The sequence below is a fragment of the Oryctolagus cuniculus genome, chromosome 14 (genome assembly GCF_051225735.1).
Source record: "Oryctolagus cuniculus isolate XC-2025 breed Fujian yellow rabbit chromosome 14, ASM5122573v1, whole genome shotgun sequence".
Taxonomy (NCBI): domain Eukaryota; kingdom Metazoa; phylum Chordata; class Mammalia; order Lagomorpha; family Leporidae; genus Oryctolagus; species Oryctolagus cuniculus.
Window position 1 is genome coordinate 30,403,786 of NC_142880.1, and position 25,849 is coordinate 30,429,634.

The window sequence follows — 25,849 nt, forward strand, 5'->3', positions numbered from 1 at the left end:
ACTGGGAGACCTGGAAGAAGCTTCTGGCTCCTGGCTTTGGGTTGGTGCAGCTCCAGCTGTTACAGCCATCTGGGGATTGAACCAGCAGATGGAAGACCTTTCTCTTCATCTTCCCTGTCCCTATTTATTTGAAAGGCAGAGTTACAGAAAGAGGAAGAGACAGTGAGAGAGAGAGGGAGAAAGGGAGTGAAGTAGGTAGAGACAGAATCTTCCATCTGCTGGTTCACTTGCCAAGTGACTGCAACAGCCAGGGCTGATCCATGCTAAAGGCAAGAGGCTGGAATTTAATCTGGGTCTCCCACATGGGTGCAGGGGCCCAAGGACTTGGGTCATGTTCTGCTGTTGTCCAGGAATATTAGCAGGGAGCTGGATGGGAGCAGCCAGGACTGTAACCTGTGCTCACATGTGATGCCGGTGTTGCAGACGGTGGCTTGCACCACAATGCCAGCTGCCTGAACTCACATTTTTAACTGCATACTCAGTGCGCTCACTTGGATGTCCATTAAACATCTCCATCTCAAAATGAATCTATCCCAAACTGAACTTCTGATATTCTCCTCCAAAACCTTTTTTTACATTCTTTTCCACAAACCAATGGAAATTCCGTTATCTCTTTAACCATTGCCTTTCGCCTACTCTATTTTTTTCTTCTGCAAGATGAGATATTGTAAAGTCTCAAACCATACTCCATCTGTCTTAATACGGAAATCATCCATTCAGAAGAAAAACACCCTTTTTTTCCAGTTCTGTTTTTACTTTACTGACGTCTATGAAGGTACTTCAAAAGGTTCCTGGGAAATGGAATCAAAGAAAAGTTTATTTTGGTGCAAAACAATTTTTGAACTCCGCAAAGCTGCTTCACAATATGCAGTTTCCATGAACTTTTGGCTCCCTATCTTTCAGTTAATGAACTCTCCCTCCCCATGCATTTCATATGCTATTCACGTCTTCCATTATAATTGTGTCATTGCACTTTTCATTTCCAAAAATTCTACTTAGTTCTTTTAGAAATGTATCCGTTCATTTTTAGTGATTTTTCTCTTATACATATTTTTTTTTGTTAAAAGAGTTATTTATGTATTTAAATGGTAGGGTTACAGAGAGAGGGAAGTGGGGGAAGACAGGGAGAGAGAGAATCTTTTATCTGCTAGTTCACTCTCTAAATGGCTATACGGGGCAGGAATGGGCCAAGCCAGAGCCAGGAGCATGGAGCTCCATCCAGGTCTCAATGTGGGCGGCAGGGGTGCATGTACCTGGCCCATATCTGCTGCCTTCCCAGGCACATCAGCAGGGAGCTGGCTGGGAGGTAGAGCAGCTGGGACTCAAACTAATGCTCATATGGGATGCTGGCATCACAGGTGGCGGCTTAATCCACTGCACCACAATGCTGGCCCCTCTTACACTTCTCTGAAACAGCTTTTTACATCAAACATTTATTTTTTTGTTACACAGCTGCAGATTTAATCTTGAAGCCTTGCAGGACATGGGCGTCCTGTGTGTTGTTTCTATTGACACTTAATGCTACTAATGCCTGACTATTTGCTTTTTCCTGTGTGATTTTAGATGGTGAGTTTGGATTTTCTGGTCCTGCATCTGGGAGGTTTCCTTTGAGACTTGGATGGAGGGCATCCTTCTCCAGGGATCACTTTGATTCGCTTTTGTCAGACACAAGCATTGCTGACGTGACTCCTCTAAAAATACAATTATCAGCACCACACATGGAGCAAACAGGGTGGGTTCAGCCACTACACCCATGTGAGTGTCAGCCAGTTACTACTAAAACAAAATCCTCAAATAGCCAAGGCTTACAACAGTCCTTTTTCTTACTTTCTGCCTCTTCTTTCTGTTTGTCTGGTTTGGTTTGGTTTTATTCACTGTTCTTCAAAAATACCTAGCGTTTCTACATTCCAGGCTTCACGTGAGATGGACTCAGGGTTGATGACTAATTGTTTGCTGTACCTCCCCTCGGCTGTGGGGAGCCCCCGGGAAGATCTGCAGCAATGAAGAGGTGGGTCTGACTCCCTGAGGTCCAGGGTGGGTAGGTCTGGGGTGAGGTTCTAGAATGTGCCTTTCTGACAAGTTCCCACCCGTGCAGAACCACTCCTGCAGACTGAGCTTCCGTGAAAGGCCAGCTTGTAAATATTTTTTTTGAAACATAAAATTATTTTAGTTCCATTTTCCACATTTTGTAAAAAATGTTAAATAATTCATTTGAAAGGCAAAGTGACAGAGAGAGAGAGAGAGAGAGAGAGAGAGAGAGAGAGAGAGAAGAGAGAAAGAGAGAAAGAGTGAAAGAGAGAGAGAGAGAGAGAGAGAGAAGGGAAATCTTCCATTTACTGGTTCACTCATTCTCCAAATGGCTGCAACAGCCAGGCCTAGGCCGGGCCCAAAGTCTGGGACCTGGAACCCCATCCAGGTCTCCCACAAGGGTGGCAGGGACCCAAGTACTTATGCCATCATCCATTACCTTCCCAGGCACATTAGCAGGAAGCTAGATGGAAAGTGGTGGAGCCAGGTCTCATACTAGCACTGATAGGAGATGCTGGCATCCCAAGGGGTGGCTTCACCTGCTGTAAATATTTTTAACTTCGTGGAGCACGTGGCCTTCTGTTCAGCAATGCTGTTGTAGTATGAACTCAGTCATGGAGAATATCTAAACCAATGGTGCGGCTGAGTCCCAACAAAACGTGATTTGCAGGCATCTGGCCACATCTGGTCCAGGGGCCACCCTTTGCTGACCCAAGATTCTGGACTGCTGTTCCCACTCAGGTCCTGCATATAAGGGCTTCCTTTTGCTTTCTTATAGGGATATCCAGTCATTCCAAAGAATTTAAAAACAACTTCAATGAACAATTTTAGATGCTACCCAGCAGAAAATCTTTCAGGATCTCCAGGCTACCCTATTAGCAGAATGGAAAACACTTCCACTTGTTGAAAGGTAAGACTTGGCCAGCAGACCTGATCTTTCCCACAGTGGCCAGTGCTCTGAGCAGGCCACGAGATGATTTGCCATTGCTTTTCTCGAGTGGTTTCTACCTGCTGTCCCTACACAGCAGGCCCTCTTCTATCACTGTTAACCTTGAACTTGTCCTGCTTTCTCATTCCCTTGTGCCTTTGCCCATTTTTCCACGTTGTCTTCCCTTCTCTGTGCACAGTAAGTTTGGTAAATCTCTTCTACTCCTTTCCCCCCTTATTAACAGCCCTGTCCCCATGAAGCTCTCCCTTCCCAAAGCTGCTGCCTGCGCCTAAGGGTGCCGCCCATAATTACGCATATCAGTACATCTGTGGGATTATGGGCCTCCTGAAGGTGGGGGTGAATGAGTTTAATTTACCTTTGAATCTCCAGTGCCTGGCACATACATATCACTCAATACATGTTTCCTTTATTTATTTGCTTTTGGAAAACTGAATCATAGCTAAGGAAAGCAGTGACTATTTAGGGAACGGGATTCTAAATAATTCATTCATTTACACCTTGTTTTAATTTTTTTTTTTTTTCAAGATAGCGAGATTTTGTTGGGGACAGAGCATGTCAGAAAGGAAGGAACAGAGAGACAGCGCCCAGTCACTGAGGCTGGGGAATAAAGCCCTTGTTCGCTGTGTCTCTAACAGAGGGTTTAATCTTGTCTTGGCAATCATTGGCCACATCAGAACCTCCGAAAGCCTGCCTAATTTACTATTCTGGGTCAGGCAAAGCTACCTAAGTGTGCAGAGAAACACACAAGGATACAGCCCACTGCCCACATCACACCCAACCCGCATCAGGGAAGCCGTTTATTGTCTCTAAAATAAAACACAGACACAGTCTTTTGTTTCTCTTTTATTGCAATCCATTGCAAGGTCAAAAGATTCACGGAAATATAGAAACTACAAACCGGGTGAATTTTCTTTATCCACTCAAAAAGACATTAAAGACAAAGGACCAGAATTTTCCACTACAGCAATATATTTCATAGTCTTTATTCTGAAAATACTGTTGACATTTTGGAGAGGATAAAAAGCCCTGCATTAAATGTGTTCACATGTATTTATGACATTCTAAGCTTAAAAAAAAAGGAAACTATATTGCCCAGAAATTTATTGAAAGCCTCATTTCAAAGCATCTAATGAGAGCACATTCAACAACCAACGCAGGCTCACCCGGGGACAGGGGCGGGGTGGGGGGTGGGGGTCGGGGGAGGGATGCTTCTCCTGGCTGTGTTTTGCGTTTCTGCTTTGAGGCTTGGATATGAGATTTTCTACAGATTTCTACGAATGTACCAAAGCACGTTTCCAGGTTATGGTGCATCAGGCTTTCTGGAATTAGTCAACATTTGGGAGAATAAGTGCAAGTCCCCACCCCCACCCCCCAGCTAAAGCATGTTACAGTGCTGCGCTTCAGACTCGAACAATGCAGCATAAAAAGAATATCCGTTAGACACTCAGAAACCATTTGACACCCAAAGTATAGCACGCCAAAGATTATTACAACTTTGAACTGAAATGGTACCATGTATGTCACAGGTGGCTCTCCCTTCTTTTGTCTCTTTTTAACTATGTAAAATATAGTGTGACATATATAAAAATTAAACTTTTGTTTCTTCACTCAAAAGCTACTATTACTATACATACTGTCTTATAAATTAGTTTTGGGTTAAAATCAGTTAAAACATTGTGAAATAAGATATCTCAGTGGCGGAGAAATGGGTATGAAAATGATACGGTTGTTTGACATGTAAGGAAGATTCACAGTTGATTAATGACAAACAGCTTTTTTTTTGGATACAATTTTACTCCCTTCAAATTAAATTAGGAATCCACTTAGTTATGGGAAAAATATTCTGAGTCTTACTGACTAGATTTTCTTAACTGATTGGGATTTAAAAACAAAAACAAAAACAAAATGCCACATCAACAACATGTTGACATAATCAAAGGAAACAGGTGTTTACCAAAAAAAGTCATCACAAATATGTCCATGGCATTCAATGTAAAGCTATCTATAGTTTGTTATGGATGGATCGTATTAGTAACATTGGGGCTTAAGAGAAAACAGCACTCAAATCAGTTTATCTGTTAAAGACCAACTAACAGTTATGTCCACACCAGGGAAGAATAAATAGCAAATTCACAAGTCAGGATTTTATCTCTAGTTCTACAGTGAAAGATAATCACTCTTTGACTTAAAAAGGCTCCCTGCTGTCTTGATTATAAATCTAGATGCAGGAAAGATTATCTGAGCCCCAGTCCCTACCATGAATTTATTGTAAAGATGTGTGAAATCAAGACATATATTCATTTACTGATAGGTATTGTCTTAACTGAAGGCCCACAATCCAATAAAACAAGGACAATTGTAAACGGAACCTTAACAAACAGATTTTTCTAATTTTTCTTAACTCATACACTAGCTAGCAATAGATCTTTGCAGTAGCATAAGAACTACTCAAAAAATAACATGCATATATCCAAAACAACCTGTCCCGAAACCAAAGCAAAGCAAAAGAACAAAAATTCAATAGAAAGATTGTCTACTTATAGCTCGTTTATTAATCTTTGACTAATGTGACTACCCCCGAATCTCAGAAATATACTTTCATAATTCCCAAAATGAACAAAACAATGAAATGATCTGTAGCTTTTATCAAACCTGCACACCAGTAGTTATGTTGGTGGCTTCAATGTGGATAATGCTAAGATTAGTGCCAAATATCATCAAAATACATCCCAACCAGTTACTATCTATGAAATAAAAGCTAACACAATGTTAACGTAAAACCAACTAAAATATTTAGTACTCAACAGAATGCATTTGTAGAATAATGAATAATTAACTTTGCGAGCTGGCCAGGGGAGTTCAGATTGTTGCCTCCATATAAAAAATTTAAAAAAGGCTTTCTTCTCTCAACTCCCCAAGTCACCCACCAGATACCAAGTTGGTCACCTGTGGCTCCACAGAGCTAGGCAGAGCCACAGTGGCTGACACATTCCCTCAGCAGCCTGCAGGAAGGCCCCTTTGTCAGGAAGTGATCCAGGAGGAAGCTGACCTGGGGTGTGTGTGTGAGAAAGAGAGAGAGCGAGAGAGAGCGGAGTGTGACAGTGAGAGCATAACTACGTGTACTTGGATTACAGGCTTCCAGTGAGTGCATCAACCCAATGACTGTGGCTTCCCCACGGCAAGTGCACATTTCTACCCCATGAAAAAGGTGGCCTTCGTTTTTGGGCACCTCCAAGTGTCGGCAAATAGACACTCACAATAATCCACCCAATTTGTTGACTGTATATTAAAAATCTTTTTTTAAGAGAAATAAGCCTTTGAACTTAAAAATGAAAATGTCTGTGGCTTTCATGATTTGTAAATGTTAAGAAAAAAAAAAGGCCAGCTCACTCAGGAACAAGGAACATGTGGGCTTATGCTGTGCAGAAGGCAAACGAGACACAAATATACACACTCTGGTACACACGCAGAGAGGTGACAGTTAAAACCATTCAAGAGATTCCCACCCCAAAACTACAACTCCCCTCTGGCCTGCTGAATGGTCCTGGTGGACCTAATCCTGGTGGGCAGGGGTGCTAGGAGGAGGCGGCCGACATGTTGGGGGTCCAGCCCATCTGATAGGCTCTCTCCAGGGTTCTCTTGCAGTCCTGCAGGACAGTGCTGAAGGTGATGTGGGGGTACTGCTGCACCAGCTGCTCCACCGTCACTTCGTTGACCTGCAAGCAAAGAAGAACCAACATCACACTCAGGGACCACCATGCCCAGCGGCTGCCCCTGCTCCTGTGTGTGCTGCACTTAATTCCGATGGCGCACGAGCTCTCGCCTGGGTCCTTCTTCGCAAACACCACGAGGAAATGTTCTGCGAGATCTGTGTCCCCTTTGGTCTAACCTCTGACTTCCCAGTGCTACATCTGCCCTTGGGGATTTTTGTCTTTTTTAAAGCCACGATATAAAGAAACCAAATGTGTTTCCTAAAGCATAAATGACAGTGATTTGTCAAGCTCTCAACAACGTCCACTGCAAATCTGGCGCTGGGGAGGTGAGAAAGCAGAACAATAGCATCCCAATACACATTCGACTTCGTCATCAATCTGACAGCCTGTTTGGATGCAAACTGTAGAATCGGGAAAGGATACACGGGATTCCAGACAGAAGTGCTGGGGAAAATGTTTATTTTTTTTTTCTTCCCTGTAAATGGTAAGGGATTGCAAACTTCACGTCCCTTTGTGGGAAGGGCTGAAAAGTGAGGAATCAATAATTAAAACATACATGGCTGGCAGGTCAGGGATGGCCCCAATAGACCTTAACCATCAAAGATACCACCTTGATTCTTGATTAGACAAGGCAATCAGACAGGCCTAATTAAAACTAACACCTTTACAATTGCTGTGCTGTGAAGGGATTAATTTGTCAATTATTTTTAAGCTGATTGCAGTTCATATCACAGAAGTAGACAGCTTCCTTCATCCTTTAGATAAATAAATGATTAACCTAAGAACCACAACTTTTAGGTAGCTTTATTTAAAACCTTTATTGAACTCTTGGGCATTTTCAAATACATCAATATTTCATTTATACTGAGTAAGCTAGTCTGAAGGAAGCTACTTGTAATACACGTTCCCAGCCTCCCTCTTAATGTCCATTATTTAGAAAGATCAGGACCACCAGGAGCAACCTCAAACCCTTGCTATTTGCTTTGAAAGCCTGCTTCGAAGTATGATGATCGTGAAGTTCAGTTGCCTGCACTTTTCCAAAACAAGAAGGTGTCTGGAGCTGGCCTGGAAAACTATGGCATATATTAATCCTTTATTTTACAATCGAGAGTGGATATTTCAATACTGCACTGATGATACTTTTTGTCAGAACACTTCACTATTCAAGACTTGCTGATATTTAAATCAACTTTTATTCCAAATTCAACCAAGGCATGAAGTTAGTTCTTTTTTGTGATAGAGCTGTGATATGTAACATTTTGTTTTCAAAAGCAACAAAAACTATTTTGGATTAAAAAAGAAAAACAGATACACAAGTTAGAGTTGAGCATATGAATTAAAACGACGATTTTAAGATGTGTTAAGCAATATACCTTTTAAAACATTTAAAGGTATTCTGTAAGTCTTGTTTGAATTCATGCAGCTTGTAGCAGAATACAATTCAGTCAATTGGCCTTATTTCAGTTTATCGACCCATCCAGTTTCCTTCTGGCCTCAGAAACTTTGAACGTGCAATTCTGTTCACCTGCAATTCTCTTTACTCCCTTTTCCCATTACCACCCCTCTCCTCATGTGTACATATTTCCTACTCGTTTTTGAGTTCTTGGCAACAATGACATTTTCTTAAAGAAGCCTGACCACTGCCCCTTGTCTGTTCCCCGCCTCAAATTAAGGTTCCAGGTCATTCACTCTTCCAACTCTGACTACTTTTCCTTCACAGTCTACTATACTATCAAGTTAGTTCATAATTGCCCTGTTTAATATCTACTTTCCTGCCCCAATGTAAGATTTACAAGAACTATGAAAATTTTTGTATCCATGAGCCCAGCATGGTTATTAGTGAATGAATGATAAGACAATAACAAACTACAAATAAAATCCAGAAATCCAAGAACAAGGCAAAGCCAGACACTGCCAACATGAAGTACGAAGACCAATAGGTTCCTGAGGAATTTCCATTCATCTCAGCACCCCTTCTCAAGAAAAGCCTTCCCGAAGTAATTCTGTCTCCCCCTAAGGCTGGGTTAGCCATTCTCTGTGCACCCACGGTGAGGGGGAGGGGCACCAGCAAGGTCTGTCTCAGAGCGTTTGCACACAGCATCCATGCATCTCTTCACTTCCCCATCTCTTCCACCTGAATAAAAGTCCCTGCAGACAGATTGCCTTCAACTTCAACATGAGCAAGCTCTGCCCAAAGCAGAGGAGGAACATGGCAACTGTGGCTCGTTCCATAGACATGGGAGCCAACAAGAAACAGGTGCGATTCTGCTTTCGCTTTGTTTCTTTAAGGATTGGTTTCTCCAACTGTAAGATCAGGATAAAAGCACTTATGTCACACGATTGTTAAAAGGAGTGATATAATAACGTGCCTAGCACGGTGACTGACACAAAAATTTCTTGGAGAGCGGCTGCTGTCACTGCAGCTGGCACTCAGTGAACAGTCATTGAACACCAAGAGATAACGACATGCTGAGTGCTGATCAATATCGTTCCACTTATCAGATATTTCAGAAACAAAACCTGTTAATAGTAATATTCAAAATAAAAAACAAAACAGGGCAAGAAGTAATGCTTAGAACTTCCTCTAAAAATTCATATACAAGAAGAATCCGGTGCATTTTAGTGCTCTCGGAAGGTGATACCAGGACTTTCCTTAATAACATAGTACAGGTATCATAGGAAATCTTCCCTTTTCTATCACCAGTGTTACCTCCTGCCAAATAACCTGAAGGACATGGCTTTCACGAAGAGACAGCTGAAGTCATTTCCTCAGAGAAGACCCTTGGAAAAGTCTGCATCCCACTGCAAAGGAGGTAAATGCAGTCCCAAGCCACTGAACTAATAACAAAATATAGGTGAGAAAAGAATGGGAAAGAGAAAACATTTAAGCTCCCCAAGAGGACGACGGCTCTCTTTTCCAATCTACAAATGAGCCTGTACAAAGTTTTGTCCCTGGGCTTGACAGGCAGTTTGTTTTAGATGATTTTTATTCATTCATTTATTTTTAATTTTTCTTTATTTACTTGAGAGGCAGTGAAAACTACTAGCTAGCTAGCTAGCTGGCCAGACAGAGGTAGAGAGAGTGCTTCTACCTGTTTTGGTGCCATTCACCAACCAGGGAGGCGGGAGCCGGGAACTGGGGACTCGATCTGCATCTCTCCCACGGGTGGCAGAGACTCAATCACTTGAGCCATTACTTCCTGTCTCCTAAGGTCTGCATTAACAGGAAGCGGAGTCAACAGCCCGACACAGGCGGAGAACCTGGGTACTCTGACATGGAACGCAGATGTCCCAAACTATGCCTTAACCATGAAGTCAAACACCCATGCTGGGGGAGCCAAGTTATAGGAACAGAATATCTCTCTATGTGATAACTATTTTCTTTCTTTTTTTTTTTTAAGATTTTATTTATTTATTTGAGAAGCAGAGTTACACAGACAGTGAGAGGGAGAGACAGAGAGAAAGGTCTTGCTTCCGTTGGTTCACTCCCCAGGTGGTCGCAATGACCGGAGCTGTACCGATCCAAAGCCAGGAGCCAGGAGCTTCCTCCTGGCCTCCCATGTGAGTATAGAGGCCCAAAGACTTGGGCTGACTTCTACTGCTTTCCCAGGCCACAGCAGAGAGCTGGACTGGAAGAGGAGCAGCCGGGACTAGAACCGGCACCCATGCCAGCACTGCAGGTGGAGGATTAACCCACTGTGCTGGTCCCTGTGATAACTGTTTTCTAGGAAGAGGCATACAATTTATCTTGAGCAATCTGGATAGAAGAAGACACAGATTTACTGAGTAACGACTGTCGGGTGGGGTTAATTTATTTTGTCAGCTCCCCTAATGTCTTACATATCCTTTGATTTCCCAAAGTGAAATTGATCTGCTTCTGTTGCATACAGTCAGGAATACCTGTAGCAGGGCCTTAGCTGATGAGCTTTAATTCTTTGGCTCTCACAGGGATGGGTAAGAATAGCCTGGGGTTTGGTTGCATGGGGCTGGATGAAAAATGGCGCCAGTAACGCTCTGTGGACACGACATGCCTTCGGAGCAATCCTTTTGCTAACTGTGCTCTGTAAATTCCAGAAAACAAAGCAGAAGGGAACATGCAAATACCCCATTTGAGCAGCAGTGGTTGGGTGAAGGTTATCCAGTTGGAAATCAGGGTGCTCCCTCTAAGGGCAGGCTGACTCCTTTCCTAATACCGTCTCCTAGCCACGAAATTCGATGCATTGGATACTGCAAGTTGTGTTCATTTATACTCCTCACAAGTACAAATGTCTGTACAGACTCCCCCAGTGCCAGAGATGAGGAGTTCGGGGAAGATACCACCAGAGTCCAAATCGTGGAAAGCTGTTAGGCCAATGGACACATCTCTGCAGACATTCTGACATGCTTAACGCCACTTGCTAGAATGAAAAGAACTGTTCGCCGCTCCAACTCACAAAATGCATGCATTAAAAACAGGGAACAGAAAGAGGAAGATTTTGTTTTCTTTTTAGATTTCCCCGATCCCTGGTTTTCTGTGCTCAATTTGTTTTCTTCCTGCTCAAAACTATCAATGGCAGCTCCTCTATTACACAGGAGATTTGAAAAATGCAGCGTGTCTTCCCACAGAAATATGCAGCAGTGTCATTTGACGAAATTACTGTGATTAAAGGGGGAAAAAAGCATGCGCCACATGTTTTTTTTTTTAAATATAAGAAAGATTGGATTTTATAGTTCTCTCTCAAGACTGTATAACCATAATTTACATTTTCAAAATTATTATAACTCTTTTTAAGGTAGTAGCAATTTGTCTGGTATTTTAATCTATTTTGAGTTAACATCTATTAGCACTTTTTGAAAATGTGCAGCAAATTGCTATGCTAATTAAGGTAAATCACGCCACGCTGCCACTGCCGCTGCCGCTGCCACCATGGAAGGGAGAGGCAAGAACCTTCAGCCTTCCCCAGTTCAGGGATTCTGTTTTGCCAGTTTATCTACACCATCGTGTTTCTTCACCTCCTTATCAACACCTTCCCCAGAAAATTCCAGATAAGTGTAAGCCTAGGCCGGACTTCTGTCCTTGATGACACTGACTGCTCAGCAAATACAAGTTCTGATCAAACTGGCTGAAGAAGCCACTGGTTAAGTGTTTCTTCTAGCACGGCTTCTTCTGGCAATATATTTGGGGGGAAAATAATTTTTAATCCTAATGACCAATAAAGGCAAAATGAAAGTCTCCACTGCAGAAAGGATAGGAGAGGATGGGAGGGGGGTAACTGCCCTGGGGCTCCGACAGTTAGTGGTTCACTTGAGGTCACACAACTACCCGGCGATGGTGGCCAGGGTCTGCATTTCGGAGCCCGGCTTCCGCGCGGAACCACATGGCCCCAGCTGATCACTCGTCCAGTGAGCGCTGACATGCCCCTCCTATCTGCACATCAACAATAAAAAAGATTGCTGTTTGCCTAGGAATCCATTTCACAGCCCTGGACAATCTTCCCAAGATGGCGGCTCGGTGGCAGGGAAAACCGCAAGCGGCCTCCTGGCCAACAGGGTTCCCTGTGGGGTTCTCTGCGGGTGGCAGGTGCAGGTGCAGCTGTGCCTGCGTGGGATCGAGACCCGGAAACGCTGTTGCATCAGCAAGGGACCTCTGGCAGGGTCAACTGCCCCTAAACCCCAAACTGGCACTTTGCTTCTTCTGTGTGCCTCCCAGGAAACAGGTGCCTGTCATCCGGAAGCAGAATGGTGGGCAAGGCGGGCAAGGCCCCTGCCCCCTGCATCTGGTCACTTGGCTGGGCAGAGGGGCAGCGACACTGGCAATGCCAGGGCTGGGGGAGTGCTTTCTGGGGTAGGTCAGGCTGCCCTGGAAGGAAGCCTGCAGTAGGCACCTGAACTGTTGGTGCGTTGGAAGTGACCTTGAAATGGACTAGGGAAGGTCAGGGAGGGCGTGAGCCTGTGTATCATATGCAATAAACAGAACACACTAGGCAGTGGAGAAAGGAAACCAGCTCATGAACCAGACTAAAACAACTAAGCAGTCCTTCACTCAGTAGGCTATGCAGTGTGTCCCTGCCTCATTCAACAAACTCCTGTGTACTGGGGATGCAAGTTCATGTCCCAAACAGGCACCAAGAAAAAGAGCCCCGAGCCTGCAGGTGGGCAGAGCAAGGATGCTGGCCTGTCACTCTTCCAGGGGCTCCCTGGGCGATGTCACTCACTGCCAATCACCCCAGAGGCTGACTCGTGGCTGCCCAGGGGCCCAGTGCGGTCTCTGCAGTCTGCCGCTCTGTGAGCGCCTCGGCTGTCTGGGAAACTGTCCCGGGTGGCCGCGGAACCTGCTGTTTACCATAAAGCCAGCAACCGTCAGGGGCACAACACATTTTCAAAGGGACGCATTGCCCTTTCAAGGAGTGCTCCATGACGGGCTCATGCTAAAAAGGCTAAAATAAGGGTAATGTGAATTTTAGTAACACCCCGAATTTGCATGTAAATGAGATGAGTCATCTAAGTGCTGTTTAAAATATTTTTAAATAAGGCACGAAGGAAAAGAATAAAAGAGCAGAGGACACATTGATTTTTTTCCAGGACCCTGCACAGCCAACACCACGCACCAGCTCTCTGCTTCCATGTCTCCCCCTTCACAGCCGGACTTCTCTCGTCCCCGCTGGGCCGCACTCGGCTGGGGTTTCCCTACTCTTAGAGCTGGGAGCCAGAAATCTGGCGCCTCCCTCCCCATCTCCCTCACCCTCAGCGTGCTCTTTTTTTTTTTTTGGACAGGCAGAGTGGACAGTGAGAGAGAGAGAGAGAGATCTTCCTTTTCCATTGGTTCACCGTTCAATGGCCGCTGCTTCCGGCACACCGTGGCTGATCCGATGGCAGGAGCCAGGTGCTTCTCCTGGTCTCCCATGGGGTGCAGGGCCCAAGCACTTGGACCATCCTCCACTGCACTCCAGGGCCACAGCAGAGAGCTGGACTGGATAGAGGAGCAACCGGGACAGAATCCGGCGCCCCGACCGGGACTAGAACCTGGTGTGCTGCAGGTGGAGGATTAGCCTATTAGGCTGCGGCGCCGGCCCCTCAGCATGCTCTTCAGAGGCCAGCTGAAGCTTCCTAGCTTAGCACCTTGCTCCATATCCACAGCCTCCCCTTCCCTTCGTTCCCCCTTCCTTTCTCAGTCGAACCCAGGCCTTTTGCCAAGGACCCCGCAGCCACTCACGAAGAACAAATGCAGGCTACAGGCTTACTAATGTGGGTAGAATTGAACTGCACCTGCAGCCAAGAACAGGAACAAGAATATGAGGGTATTTCAAAAAGTTCAGGGAATTAAAAGATTATCTGGGAGCAAAGCATGTTTGAAATCCACGTATTTTTTTTTTTTGTAATATGCACTTTCTTAAGTAACCTCAGGTGGTAATTCTCAACTCAGTCGCTCATTACAAGCACCTGGAGATCTTCTCCGTTATATGGGGAGCTTGGCGGTGAGAGACCTGGGCATCAGCAGTTTTGAAACTCCCCAGGAGCCTCCAATGCATGGCTCTGCTGAGACCCGCTGGTCTGCAGCCTCTGATGGAAAAGCTTCCAAAGAGCCCACTCGATCGCTGCACTTGGCCTGGGAGGGTAAGATCTGAACTAAGCTCCTCATTCAAGGGTAGCAAGCGCCTACCCACTTCCCAGAATGCCCTTCATCACCAACTCTGAGTCCCGTGATCTGGAGAACAGAAATGCTTGTCCTACAGCTTACTGCCCCGTCATTTTGCAAGTAGCCATCACTGTCTGAAACACAAGGAGTATTCTTGGGGTAAAGACAGACTGGGTTCCTCTGCTCCAACATCCAGTCTTAACAACTCTGGTTGGGCAAAGAGGAAGGAGGCCGCCATGGGCCCGCCCCCACAGCCAACGAGAAGGGAAGAGATATTCCCCTAACGCCAGGTCTCACGGGTACCCAGTGCTTCCTCAGGGAGCACCATGATGTGGGGGGGGGGGGGGTACTCGTGCCGGGTATTTCATCTGATTTCAAGAAGAAACATGAGGTGCCTCGTTGGAGCCCAAAACTCACTGCCAAGTGTGGGAGTCAGCTGACTACAGAATGCACTTTGGTGCCCTGTGCCTGGTGTATGGACCTCACACCAGCAGGTCTCTCAGGTTGTTTTTATATAGAGAGAGGTAAGAAATGGTACTCTGGGGTGGCCAAAAAAAAAACCTAAAAGACAACACCACCCCACCCCACCCCCCCGCCCCAGAGACACACGAATCCCTAAGAGGGAAAAAAGAAAAATAACCCAGCTCATGTAAAAGTCTGAAAGCATAGAAAGAGACAGATAGGGACAATGCAATGAACTTGACCGCGGCAGGCTCATCAATTCAGTCAACTTTGTCAAACGCGGTCATTCCGTTTCAGAACGGGGAGGATTTGGAAGAGCTCTGCTCTTGTCAATATCTCAACAGGCCTGGCTTCGTGCTGTCTCTTTCTCAGGAAATGTAGGCTGCCTGTTAACACGGGCGCTCTCCTAGTCACTTGAATTAGCACAGTGAGAAGGCAGTGAGGAGCCTGGGACGATGCGGATCACAGAAATGCCTGCAGTGTTGGGTGAGAATCGGGGCTCGCCAACCGGAAGCCTCTAATTAGAGATTAGTGTGACAGCAAGTCCGACAACCAGACTGTCACATGGCGAAATCAGTGACATACTCATTCCCTGTCTCACCACGCGATCCTCCACCAAGAGAGATGTTTCAAGCCAAGTGCAAGGCTTTCTATCCACACCCTGGGACCTTCCGAGACCACAAACCGCTGGCCGTGGACTTGACCCATCACCCAAATTGATGCATTTCACATGCAGTGCGCTGACACCACGAAGGAGAAACTTACGGGGAGGCAGAGGGGAGTCATCTGTAGTGCTCTAAGTGGTTCATCAAAAGATCAACTCTTGGAAAAAGACCGAGCCCTAATAAGATAATCAATGTTGTCACTAAGTGAGTGGGAAGTGCAATGTATTTATGGAACACATCTGGGCGTTTCTAAATTTAGCTCGAGAAGTTAAACTGAACATTATAATCTGGGGGACAACTCTCTGAACTAAAAAACCTGCTTCCTTTGGTGCCTAATGGTTTTCTGGGTTTCAGCTTTTATTCTCGCTCATAAAGGCCAGGACATCTCCGAGTGGGCACCCGAGGGAAGAATGCCTTTCCCAAAATCACGGTTTCCATTAGGTAGGATTTGTAGATTTGACCCGGTTCCTAAAACAAATTTATGATTAGCAAAAGTTTACTCTGCCTCAGTGTGCTCAGTAAATCTGCAGATTAAAAAGCCTGAACGTAAGTGGTATTTTTGGTTTGCAGAAGGAGAAGTCTACAGAAGTCAGATGGCTTCGGGGTTGGACTCTCAAGGATGCTACGTCCCACCACACAGTGGAGGCCTGAGCCTCATTTGTCCTGAACCCTGGGGGCTTTCGTCTGGCCTAAGGAGCCCTCAGCTGCAGGAAACTCACGTGGAATCCCAATCAGCTCCTCTCTCATCTGTGTGTTTCCCTCTGTGCAGATAATTTTGTAATCTTGACAATTATTAAGAGGCACCAGCATTCATGGTCTTCAAATTTGCTTTTAGGTACATGATACTTTTACAAACCCGATCTTCTGATGTCAAATAAACAAAGCAATAAGAGTGTGGTTGCTCAGATCCAAGAGAATTTGGATGAAAGACACCATCTATCCACCCATTCATCCACCCATCCATCCATCTATCTATCTGTCATCCAATATGAATTTGTCGACTAGTAAGTAGGGACCAGCCACTGTGGCAGGTCCTCGTTATACAAACTAGAAGGACCACAGACCCCACGTTCTAAGGCTCATAATGGGAGTAAGAATTAACAACTGCAATGAGTGAGAGTTAGGATTAGCTGCTTACTCCTTAAAAGGAACCTTACACAAATGACCCCAGCGAGCCCTCTCCCTACCTCTGTGAGATAGGTGCTGTTATTATTCCCACTTTGCAGATGAGAGGATGCAGGCATGGAGAGGCAATGAAGAGAGACAAGCAAGGCAGACAAGCCAGCGGTGGTGACAAAAGGCATTCCCCACAAGGAGCAAGCTGGGGACGGAGAAGTGGCCACGGCACTTGGTGATACAGGGGTTAGTGGTGACCTGTGGCATGGCGAGGATGAAACTCGACCGTGACTGTGAAAGCAAACACCAGTGGCCCAAGGCCATCCTTTTCAGAAATCTCAGAGTGCAGCAGTTGAGAAAGAGGACTCCGGGGGGTCGCGGCTGAAAAGCCAACGAGGGACACGATGTTCAGAAGAAACATAATTCGGATGTCATTAAAAAAATACTGAAACAGCAGTTCAGCAGTACGATAGTTCCTGTTTGCTTGTCTGCCTCTCCCAGGAGCTGAGGGGGCCACAGGATGGGAACCACACACATCTTGTTCACGGTTTTTCTTCTGACTTGTCACCTATCAGTGATGGGAACATGGTAAGCCACTCAATAGATAGTGCTCAAATAAATGAATAAAATATATGAAAACAATTCAAAGAAGGCTGCTGTGGGGGGAGGCTTACGTGGCCAACTACTTGCCAACGGGAGCAGCATTTTCAGGAGACACAGCAAGGCAGGCCCTGAGAGCTGGCTGCAGGACGGCCCCGGCCTCGCCTACAGGAACCCCCTGGTCTCCTGGGCCAGCGCAGTCTTCCTGCTTCTTGCCTGGTGAAGTCAGGTGCCTAGGAGTCCGGGGATCTAACGTGAGCTCTGTTAAGAAATTGCTTTTACCTTTTCTATTTCTAAATTAGAAAACTAATAAGAACGTACAACCTAATTCTTTCATGTAATTACGGAAGCCAAATCCGGGCTCCAAAGAGATTATTTACTACAGCACAATGATGCTCCAGGGTGCCTTCCGGTGAACGACAACACACTACTTTATTTGCCCTTCGGTATTCAGGGAATGGTTGGCTCTCTCCCCCTCCGCACGCACACACACACACACACACAGTTTCGCCACATATCAATCTCTTAACAGAGGCAAATTAAGCATAAGGAGCCACTTGTAAGCCCATTCCCTTAAAAGAGTCTATAAAGGTATTGCTTTTTTTTTTTTTTTTTTTTTTTTTTTTAGAAGCAAACAGAAAGAAGGGACTAGTGGTTAGTGGTCTCTCCAGGTTTCTTTTTCTTCTATAAATCTGACTGTAGTTTAATAGGTCCTAACAATGAAAAAATCCGATTCTACTATTTTTAAGAATTGCTTCCTGTGGGGTGGGTGTCTGGAACAGTGGTTAAGACATGGTTTGGGGGCTGGTGCTGTGGCGCAGTAGGTTAGTCCTCCGCCTGTGGCGCCAGCATCCCATATAGGCCTGGGTTCAAGTCCTGGCTGTTCTACTTCCGATCCAACTGTCTGCCATGCCTGGGAAAGCAGCAGAAGATGGCCCAAGTCCTTGGGCCCCTGCAACCGCGTGGGCAGACCCAGAGGAAGTTCCTGGCTCCTGGCTTCGGATCAGCGCAGCTCTGGCTGTTGTGGCCATTTGGGGAGTAAACCAGCGGATAGAAGACTTTCTCTGTCTCTCCCTCTCACTGTCTCTAACTCTACCTTTCAAATAAATTTTTTAAAAATCTTAAAAAAAAAAAGACACAGTTTGGGACTCTGCATCCCATATGGAAGTCCCTGTGTTCAAGTCCTGGCACTGTTTCTGGCCCAACTTCCTGCTGATGCTCCCTAAGAGGCAGCAGGTGATGGCTCCAGGAGCTGGGTGCCAGCCAGCCACGTGGGAGACCCAAGACTGAGTTCAAGGTTCCTGGCTTCAACCTGGACCAGCCCTGGCTATTGCGGGTATTTGGGTAGTGAACAAGCAGATGGAAGATCTCTCTCTGTCTGCCTTTCAACCAATAAATAATTTATTAATTTTTTAAAAAGAATTTCTGCCTGAGTCTGAGGAGGTTAGTTTTGTTTTTTCTTCAAGATTTTTTTTTTCATTTATTATTTGAAAGGCTGAGTTACAGAGAAAGGTAAGACAGAGATCTTCCATCCACTGAAGCCAAGAGCCCGGAGCTTCTTCCAAGCCTTCCAGATGGGTGAAGGGGTCCAAGTACTTGCATCATTCTCTGCTGCTCTCCCAGGTGCATTAGCACGGAGGGGGACTGTAAGCGGAGCAGCTGGGTGTCAAACATTCATACGGGATGCTGGTATTGCAGGAAGAGGCTTGGCCTGCTATGCCACCACACCAGCCCCTAGGAGGTGAGTTTTTCTATGATCTTAGCATGTGAGTTTATATTCATCACTAGAATATTATTAACTGTTGGAGCAGGTGATTAATACATGGAGTGTAAGATTCCATACCAGGATCTGAATAAACAAAGTAACAAATGATTAACATTGAGTGCTTCCTAGTGTGCCTGATTTTGGGCTAAGTGCTTTTATTGCAATATTTCCTTTCCCCTTGGAACAAGCCTGTGGGGCAAATGTTGTTGTTATTCTTCCCATTTTTCGGATGGTGAATCTGAGGCTTCCGGAGACCGGGGTGTCCAAGGTGTCACAGACAGTCAAGTGAAGATGCAGGCGTTGAGATCGTAGCGGCGGGGTACGGGGCTCCTCCATTCACCTGTTCCATAAGGTTCCTCACCAGTGGTTCTTGGTTTCCTATCTAAGTGCACCAAGGACTTCCTGCCTCCACTTCTTCGCAGTTCATCTCGCGGGGGGAGGCTGGGAGGAGAGAAGACAGGCGCTGCAGTACAGTGAGGCTGCGAGTCGAGCCCTGAATTTCAGCTGATGTGTTCCTCCCTGTTTCAATTACCAGGAATAATCAGGAGAGGGTTGTAAAAATGTGCTTTAAAGTGCTCCTATGCGAAAATCACCTGGAGAAACTGTTCCATCAGCAAAAGGAACAAGATGCTGATGCTTCAAGCGGAGGACGTTAAGTTCAGATGTTAGAGGCGTAGCCACACTCCCAGCGTTCTTCAGTGCACCGCGCCCGGTTGGGGTGATGGGCTATGTGGCCCAGGACAGGGGGCTCCGCCATCAGCTGGCGTCAGCCCGCTCCTGCCTCGTTAGCACAGAAGGTTTTCTTTTTCACTTGATTTTATTTGATACGGCACCGATTTTTCAATCTTAAATTTTGGCTCTGGGCAACCTGGGAACAGCTGTGCAACCGTGGCAGGGAAGCCGGCGGGACCCGGCAGGTCCGCCCTTTGTTTCATGGCTGAATCTCGACCCAAACGGCCCTGGACACAGTGCCCCACAAATTATTTTTCCCTTAAACTGATTTTTCCAGTTATTCTGTATATTAGTTACAGAGTCGGGTATTATTTTCCCCATAGGGCTTTCCTGCCCATGACTCCTAAGCAAGCTGATAAAAACTCCATTTTCTCCACAGAAATAGTTAGGCTGTTGAGGCTTTCTCCTACCATAATTACTTCCTGAAAAACGCAGTGGTCAGTTCTTCCTGAATGTTTTCCCATTCAATTGGGCACACAAAACTTGGCCCTTGAAATTTTCAGGTCATAAAAGCAGAGCTGACTGGTTTCCGTTACTTGCTTGTGTACTTGGCTTCTCGTGGAATTGATTCCGCACAATCTCTCTGCCATTTAAATGAGGAGCTCATTTCGTGCGTCCTGAGCAACAGAGCGACATGTAGGAGTCACCTGTTCTGCTCCTCAGCTGAGAACTTTGGGACGGGAGGCAGTCGGAGGAGAAAGGTCTTGGCAATGGCAGTTTGATGAGAAATGAATTAATTTGATTATTTTCATGGTGTGGATCAATACTAGTCAGGCTCCCCGGAGGCCCTGGCCTGAAGGCAGCCAGATAATCAATAGGATCACACGGAGGCCGCCCCCTCCCCTGGCAGTGCCTCTGATCTTTTCTTGGGCGGACCCTTCACGCCTGTGTAATTCTAATTTATGTCAACTGGAAATCAAAGAAATTCCAAGAGGCTTTGGTCATAGGACATTGAGGCAGACCTTTCACAATCAGTTTCCGTCTATTCTTTAAGTAATGTGGCCCCCAGGCACACCCCCCCCTCCCTGCCCCAGGCACCTCTCCTGACCTAGGAGAAGAGAGCTCTCTGCCCACTAGGGCCCAAGGTAGAGGAGAGGCGTTAGGTAAATTGAGGTAGGCTGTGTACTTCCCAAGTGTAACGCCGCAGGGGCATCAGAACGAAGCATTCTAAGCGGGAGGCTTTGCCAACAGTGGCTCCCTCAATAACGCTCTTTAATGATACCCCAGACGCTGGCATTTTCAAATCAAATGAACAGTGTATAAAATTAGTTCTGCATGAAGTTAAAAAAAAAAGGAAGAAAAAGAAAAAAAAAATGAAACCAGAAAGTGAAAGGGAGCTTTTAAAGGCTCCAGCATTTCTCCATCCAACTGCTTTGCACAAGGATCTGGCATTTGAGAATTGCTACGTTTATGATGTTAGTCACTGCTCATAATCCGGGCTCTGTGTCTCCCAACTTCTGCATTAGCACACGCTGCAGAGGTTGCCCACACCAGCCGGGCTGCCTGTGGCAGGCCCCGGCTTCTCAGCCAATGCCATGCCTGCTCCCTCCTTTCCCACTAACCTTGCTCCCCCAAACATTTTTCATTAACCTCAAACATAGCATTTCCACTTGCCCCACAGCTTGCCCGTGGTTCCCCCCCCCCCTTCTTTTCAGTTTTGTTCTTCATCCAAATTGCCTTGTGAGAAATGAGGGGAAAATATCATATTAGAAGGAACAGATCTACAGGGAGGCTAGAATTCACTGAAGTTGTGAAAACAATTTCTATTACTTGAGTCACCGTCTATTATTGTGGAGACTAGAGTAGACATATTGCTCTTATTAGAGGATCCCATTGATTGTACAAGTATTTTTAACTAAATCGTCAAATAAATGCGAGTTAAGTTGATAGGTGATTTCGGGTCAGCTCGAATTCCCAAGGTTAAGTAAGCCTTTGAACAGTCTTTAGGAATGGAAGCTCACCCCAATTCATCAAAGCCGTCTCACACAGCGTTTTCTTCTCTGGGTTCTTTCAATGCACTGAAGTTTAGGAGATTAAGTGGCGTCAGCTTCAAAACCCACTAACATGCTTATCCATCCAGCAATCGGAAAAGCTACTCCAACAGGGGCTTCTGGGTGCAAGTCTGAACTCTGCAGCTGCACGGGCAGTGTTGCTTGTGCAGAATGGTGGGGCACGCACCACGGCCACAGCCAAACACATTCGCTGCAGTTTAGCTTTGACATAGTTTATGAACACGAGTATATGTTGCTTTTCTCTGCAAAGAACAGGTTTACTATTTTCTTGCTCGTTCTCTGCTTACCTAACAGGAGAGAGGGGATGATGGGCCACTTTCCCCGAAAATCAATGCGTCTGATTATTCTTGCAATTCCTCAAAAGCTAAAGTGAAGGGGGGAAAAAGCACTAGGTTGGGAAAGCATAGCCCCCGAATCACATATAAGTAACCCTCAATGTAACTGCACGTGAAGGAAAATACAATACAGACTTCAGTATTTTTCAGGACCACAGGATCCCAGGACACGAATGCAGGGCCACACAGACCTCACACACCTCAGCTCTGCCCAGGGCAGGGACCCCAGGGGCAGGGACCCCAGTGACCACACTCCTGACCTGAGGTGTCACCGTGCAGGGCTCCAGTCTCTTGCCTTCTCCTTTGGCTCTGGAGGGTAGCCAGCAGGGGAAAAAGCCAAATGAATGGGTTTTCTAAGTGGTTAGCAGATTTGGTTAAGGTATGGGGAGAAAAGAGGCCCACATTAATTAACACCTTGAACACCTGGTTGGCACAGATGGTCACAGCCTGAGATAGGCACAGAATCTACTTCTCTGTTCCCTGATCAAAGTGTTTCTGTTTCCTGTTTCTATTCTTATTTCCACCTTTATTTTTCTGATTTCAGTTTCCCTCCCCAGTTGTACCGCCGTATCTTTCACTCACCCTTTCTCCCTACTAAAAGCCTTTCTTTGTCCCTGTGCCTGGGGAGGTTATTAAGTTGGTTCCAAATACAATATCTCATGGAGGCATTAGTTTTCCACCACAAAGTGTGTAGAAAGTACAACTATTTATATCTTTGTATATAAAATAATAACCCTCGTTTTAGATTTAGGGGAAGAGAAAGTGCATCGTCTCTCATCTGAGTTTATTCCTCCTCCACCGTTTTTAATTTCCTCTCAATATGCGATAGTAGGCAACATAATTTTTTCTTGTTTGGAAGTCTGGAAATATCACAGCACAGGTTGATACAATGACATTGAGGATGAGAAGAATCAGTAACAATATTTTATATCTAATCAACATTATTCTAAATGCTCCTATAAAAAGGGTCTTCAGACACCTCATGGAAAATATATATTGCAAAAGCACTATGCATGGATTTCAACATTGTTTTGCACTAAATACACTTATTTTTAAATTGGTTTTAATAAAGTAATTGAGGCACCCTCGTGTACACAACAGATATTGTGGGGAGCAACTGGGAGCAACTCGGACTAGACTAAGTTACTGGAATTAAGACTTATTCTATGCATCTGCTCTCCCACAATATGGCGCTGAGAAGGGAGAAACAGCTTCTACACAGCTGCCTCCAGTTCCACCAATAAACTGTAGGACCTACTCCTGATTGGAGGAGAGCAGCGTACTCGGCGTGTGGGTAGCAGAGTTGGGATTGGTGGAAGAGGACTATAAAGGAGGAGAGAGACAACATGCACCAGGAACATCTAAGAGGAACATCTGAAGGAACACCTGTGCAGCCCCCGAGAGAGCCGGCCAGCGGTGTGCCGCTCCCCCGCGGAAGTGGGGAAAGTGGCCAGGGGGAGCGACAGATATTAGATATTATGTCCAGCTCCAGGTCCTCCCACACTTGGTTTGCATGGGGAACACTGGCATGTTAACCATATTGAGTTTTCCAACCCGACAGCATCATATGTCTCTTATTTATCTAAGTATTCTGTAATTCCTTCAGCACTCTTAAAAATGTCAGCTGTAAGATGGGTCTTCAAAAAATACCATGGAAAATGTGTATTTTGAAATAGCAATGCATGAATTTCAAAAACTTTTGGCCCCCCAAATAAACTTACCTTTTAATTCCATTTTTGCACAAACTTTTTCAAGTAGCCTTATGTAAGTTAACTCATTCAATGGCTCACCATCCTACAAGACAGGTAGTAGCACCTGTGTCACGTTAGGCATGAGGAAATGGACAGTGAGGGCCAACCTGACTACAGAGCCCGGATGTGTGCCTGCACTGTGGCTCCAGGGACCATGTCTTCCTTGTCTACCAACCTCTTTCCTTCACTACTCACATTTCTCTTTGAATCTCACTGATATCTGAAAATCTGGAGATGAATGGCAAAATACAACCTTTGAAAGCTGAATAGCTACTTTAGGTTTCCATCCAACTGAACCAATGATGGGCCTCACTGTGTTTTCTGTGCACCCTGTGTGTGGCTTGGAAACGTCTTTGTTCTCATGGAACCTCTCCTGTTTGGCTCCGAGATGCCTTAAGTCTTAAGGAGATGCATCTCCTTAAGGCCGGGTCCAGCATCCCCTGGGGTAGCTCTTGGCCAGATGACCTCACGCTAGAGCCAATGGGCTGCCGAAGCAGCTGTCTAGCTGGAGACAGGACTCAGAGGCCACCCGTGGAAAGGCTAAGACCTCCAGGGATACTGCTAAGCAGAACAGCCTCTCCCTGTCTCATTCTGGACTTACCTGCACTTGCGCAGAAATGCACCCATGCCTAAACTTCCAATCAGTGAGATGTTGGTCTGCAAACCTGTCTGGGACACTCTGCTGTGTCAACAGGAACATACAACTTCTACAGTTCACCTCTGGGGGGTGGAGCTGCTCTCAACAGATCTACAAGGGTACGGAGTAGAAATCTGGTGATCTCTGAGAATGCTGGTAGACGCACAAAGACATGTGCATGCACACAGCCTTGTGTCTGTGGTCAGGCAGCACTCGCGTAGCAATTCCTTCCAGGAGCTGAGGAGCTCTGCTGTCCCTGTCCCGTGTTTCTAGCACCCTGCCCGTTGTGGACCCTTCAACTTGTTCTCAGAGAAGTCATTTGAAAGCAGCCGGGTTGGTAGAGAGCTGAGCGAGACTTGCAACCCCTGGGTCCCAGTGCTGTTGCTTAGTTACAGAGTAAGTCGCTTTCTAGGCTGGGCTAAGAATACATGCTAAAATCTCTCTAAACATAACTAATTGAAAAAGGTCCAGTATAAATTGGGATTTTAAAGCATTCTGAGCAAAGAATTCAGCCAATTAACAAAAATGACAAAGCACATAAGGGCTTTCAGCCATTCTTCTATTGCCCCTACATTTGCCCCATTTTAGAAAACGCCTGCTCTTGTAGAAGCACCCCTAATCACCACTGCCAAGGCAGCACACGTGTGTGAACTCGGAAACGATGCCAGGATCTGCTGATCAAGGAAGCACCGGAAGTGGTCCGTTACCAAGGAAGCAGGCTCCATGGCCGGACACTGCTTGCAGATTCATCAAGGAGCATGGGACCCAGTCTTTGAGAGCCTGGGGTGAAGTCCTGGCTGAGCAGCCTGGGGCCAGTGCCTGGTCTTTCTTCTCCCCTCCACAGTGCACATAACCATTTCTAAGGTTTGTATGGGACGACATGGAAGTCACAAAGGGGAAGACACCCCTCGAGGGCCAGGGCCTGGGCATCTATATAACTGCTATTATCTTCCCAGTCATCACAGGCCCCCAGTAGACACTGTCCCTGGCCAGCTGCACAGGCCTTCTCCCCAGCCTCTGGGACCATGTCTCGTCCTGTGCTAGGAGTGCCATCTGAAGTGTGGGGTCACGCCACTTCCCACACACCTCCTCCCTGGTCCCTTCTTGCCCACACAAGGCCACAGCTCATAGATGTGGGACCCTGAAATTACACACTTGTGAAAAACCAGTTGGGTATTTTTTTTCCACTCTATTGTTGTAGGAAACTGGGAACTCACAATTGAATTTTACTGTTAGACCCTGCAAATTGCAGTTTGCCATGCAACCTTTTAATTTTGGTCCATGGACTTAGGAGTAGCATGTCAACATCCAAGTTGACTGTGTGTATGATTGCATTTTCTTTCTGCTGAAGCACAAAACTCATTATTAAGTCAGAAATGCACAGGTTAGAAAATTAGATCAAAATTGCATATACATACATACACATACACATATACATACATACCTGTGTGTGTGTGTGTGTGTGTGTG

General features: G+C 45.8%; 1 protein-coding gene and 1 long non-coding RNA gene across 3 annotated transcripts in view; one reads left to right on the forward strand and one right to left on the reverse strand.

Annotated features, from left to right (window-relative positions):
• Positions 1–3,807: 3,807 nt before the first annotated feature.
• The window catches only part of FBXL17 (F-box and leucine rich repeat protein 17), a 543,442-nt gene continuing 521,400 nt past the window's right edge, over positions 3,808–25,849 (reverse strand). For both annotated transcript variants that reach the window (XM_089313093.1, XM_002713874.6), the window contains one exon: positions 3,808–6,693. In XM_089313093.1, the coding sequence (XP_089169219.1) occupies positions 6,491–6,693 (203 nt within the window). In that variant the 3' untranslated portion in view covers positions 3,808–6,490. The remainder of the gene's footprint in view (positions 6,694–25,849) is intronic.
• LOC149122277 (uncharacterized) lies at positions 6,691–24,643 on the forward strand. Its single transcript, XR_016220596.1, has 2 exons — positions 6,691–14,283; positions 16,003–24,643. It is a non-coding gene; the product is annotated as an uncharacterized LOC149122277 (long non-coding RNA).